This window comes from Austrofundulus limnaeus, unplaced genomic scaffold (genome assembly GCF_001266775.1).
Source record: "Austrofundulus limnaeus strain Quisiro unplaced genomic scaffold, Austrofundulus_limnaeus-1.0 Scaffold32, whole genome shotgun sequence".
Classification (NCBI taxonomy): Eukaryota; Metazoa; Chordata; class Actinopteri; order Cyprinodontiformes; family Rivulidae; genus Austrofundulus; species Austrofundulus limnaeus.
This window is the reverse complement of record NW_013952434.1, coordinates 740,267-742,755: the sequence shown is the minus strand read 5'-3', so window position 1 is coordinate 742,755 and position 2,489 is coordinate 740,267. Positions and strand designations below refer to the sequence as shown.

The window sequence follows — 2,489 nt, the reverse complement described above, 5'->3', positions numbered from 1 at the left end:
AAATAAGCCACTTTTAAACTGGAGATGCTACATTTGCACATCTATTTATTATTGACATCGTTTATTAACAGTATTGCCTTTGTCTATAGGTGCATGTGTAATGTTTCTGAAGTTATTATGGAATCGAAGCCAAAAAAAAAAAAATCTTTTACGTCATTTCAGCATGAACTAAATTCCAAAACTGACTTTGTGAGGTGCAGTTAGGGCTGGGCGATATGGCCCCCCCAAAAAATCTCAGATTTATTTATTTTTATCCCAAATTCGATTTTAATCTATTTTATTTCCTACTTAACGGAGCACCTTTGTTTCAGGTGTCGAAACAAATTTGTTGTACTCCTGCTTTTTGTAGCAAGAGCCTTCAGACAGATTTTGCAGTGAGGTGTTTGTTGCTCCAAGTCCGAGGTTGAGAAACCTAACCAGTTCCAGAAAACTGAAGAAACAGTGTCTTTTTTGAGAAGTAGCTCCTCTTTGCTAGCTGCCATATTGTGGACAGGTGGGGTGACCTCTGAACTACAGAAGCCTCAAAGAGTGCAMTGGTGGGAAAAAAAATCTCAATTTTCCCAAAATTAAATCTTTATAAATGGCAAATTCAAATTAATCGATTCAATTGATTTAACGCCCTACCCTAGGTGCAGTGTTATGTCTTCTCACCAGAACTGCGGAAGACTTTTGGAAACGGAGCAGCAGTCTTTTCTGCATCAGGTTCAGCCTTTTCCCTCTGGCCCTCCTGAGGATTCTCTGCATTCGTGCCGACGGACGCCGCTTGGGCCGCAGCCGCACCCGGTGATTGTCGGGCTTCAGCCACTGGTAACAGTACGAACACACCGAGGTTCTCTGCAACAAACTCGATGTCTTTTGCTTTTGTAGAGCTGCAAAAAATAAAAATAAAAAAATCAAGCATTTGTGGCATGCTGGCAAAATGAGTCGGACTGAGCACAGGTTGTAGCATAAAATACTGAAAATATAGATTTTTTTGTAATTAGGGTGGATAAAAACAAGTCTATAAAGACCCACCTTGTGAACTAAAATATCATCTAATCTACCCTTAAATTATATTTTGGACAAGTATGTCTTCAGAAACAATCTTTTTTCTTATAACCTCATAATTTCCTTTGATATTAACCATTTTCCTCTGCCATTTGCCGCAGTGCTGGGGAATCCCTTCGTATAATGTTTGGCATCACTATGAAGTCTGGGGATTTCCCTTTTTAAACATCAGGCTGGAATTCCCAATGACATCACTCCAGACCAATAAAAAACAAAATTTCAGCACTCGTAAATAGGATTGGGCAATACTGGCAAAAAAATTTATCACAATTAATTGTGGTATTTAGCCGATAAATTAATTTGACAATTAATCCCCTGGAGTCCCTGGACACCCTTATGTCCTGGTCACATGACCAGTTTAGTGGGAAATCTTTGCTCTTCGTAAAAATCTGTTCCAGATTGTGTCAAAATTACAGACTTCAGGCTATACATCAAATTTTAAATTGTGTTGACAGATAAATGAATTACAGAACTTTTTTATGTTTGTCATATTTGAAGCGGAGAGGAGCAGCGAGCGGACTCTGCCAGGTTGTGGCAATAATCGTATTAATCATCAAGTGGCAAAAAATGATTAATGTTTTTCTGATGATTAATTGCACACGATACGATTATGCCCAACCCTACTCGTAAAGGAAACTAGCTTGTTGCCAGGACAAGTTACAAATCGTTCAATTTCAATAAAATGTAATGCAGAAAAATTCTCATTATGGCTCATTTTACCAGCTTGATTTTATTTTATTTTGGCATAAATCAGGGCAGGGAGTGAGGGCCATACTGGGATCAGTGGTTAGATTCTGTTTAAACTACAAAACTGCAGTGCCCTCTTTGTGCACAGAAGTCAAACTATAAGTTTGCTTCCTGGGTATCAACCCCCTGTTCTATTTGTAGAGTGAAGTCTTACCAAAACTGCTCAACGACTCCACCGTCCACTGATGTGGTTTTGTTTGAGTCGGAGACTGCATGTGTGAGTGTTTGGTTCCAACGAGCAGCCTGCAGCAGCTGGACGGCTGACTGTGCTCAGCTGAGGATTTATTGAGTTTCATCAACCTTGACAAGCTGGTGACAAGGTCCTCCTCACAACTACATCTTGTGTGTTTGGCTTTATTATGCTTCGAAGCGTCAATGATAAAAACATGCAGGAGAAAAAAAAATATGATTTGAGAATATAAAAAGGAGTGTCAACTCACCGTTACTCTCGAAAGGAAACTGCCTACGGATAAGAAGAAAAAGAATCAGATCAGATACTGAGACTTTATAATTGACTTTATGCGATTTAATATTCTCATCTGGTCAAATTGTTCAAGTTAAATATGACACAATGAATACAACAAAACAAACAAACACAATACAAACTGGAAAAATCAATTTAAAGAGTTTGATGCCAACAGCTCTTCTCATTATATGAGTGGAAAAAGATGCAACCGGAAACATAGCGGGGGGGG

The 2,489-nt window shown here is 38.8% G+C and overlaps 1 protein-coding gene across 1 annotated transcript in view; it reads right to left on the bottom strand.

Annotated features, from left to right (window-relative positions):
- The window catches only part of rmp24 (ribonuclease MRP subunit p24), a 19,866-nt gene that overhangs the window by 12,004 nt on the left and 5,373 nt on the right, over window positions 1-2,489 (bottom strand). Inside the window, exons 2-3 of the mRNA XM_014005669.1 lie at window positions 2,235-2,257; window positions 652-869 (exon numbers count right to left, since the gene is read on the bottom strand). Coding sequence (XP_013861123.1) covers window positions 652-869; window positions 2,235-2,257 — 241 coding nt within the window. The remainder of the gene's footprint in view (window positions 1-651; window positions 870-2,234; window positions 2,258-2,489) is intronic.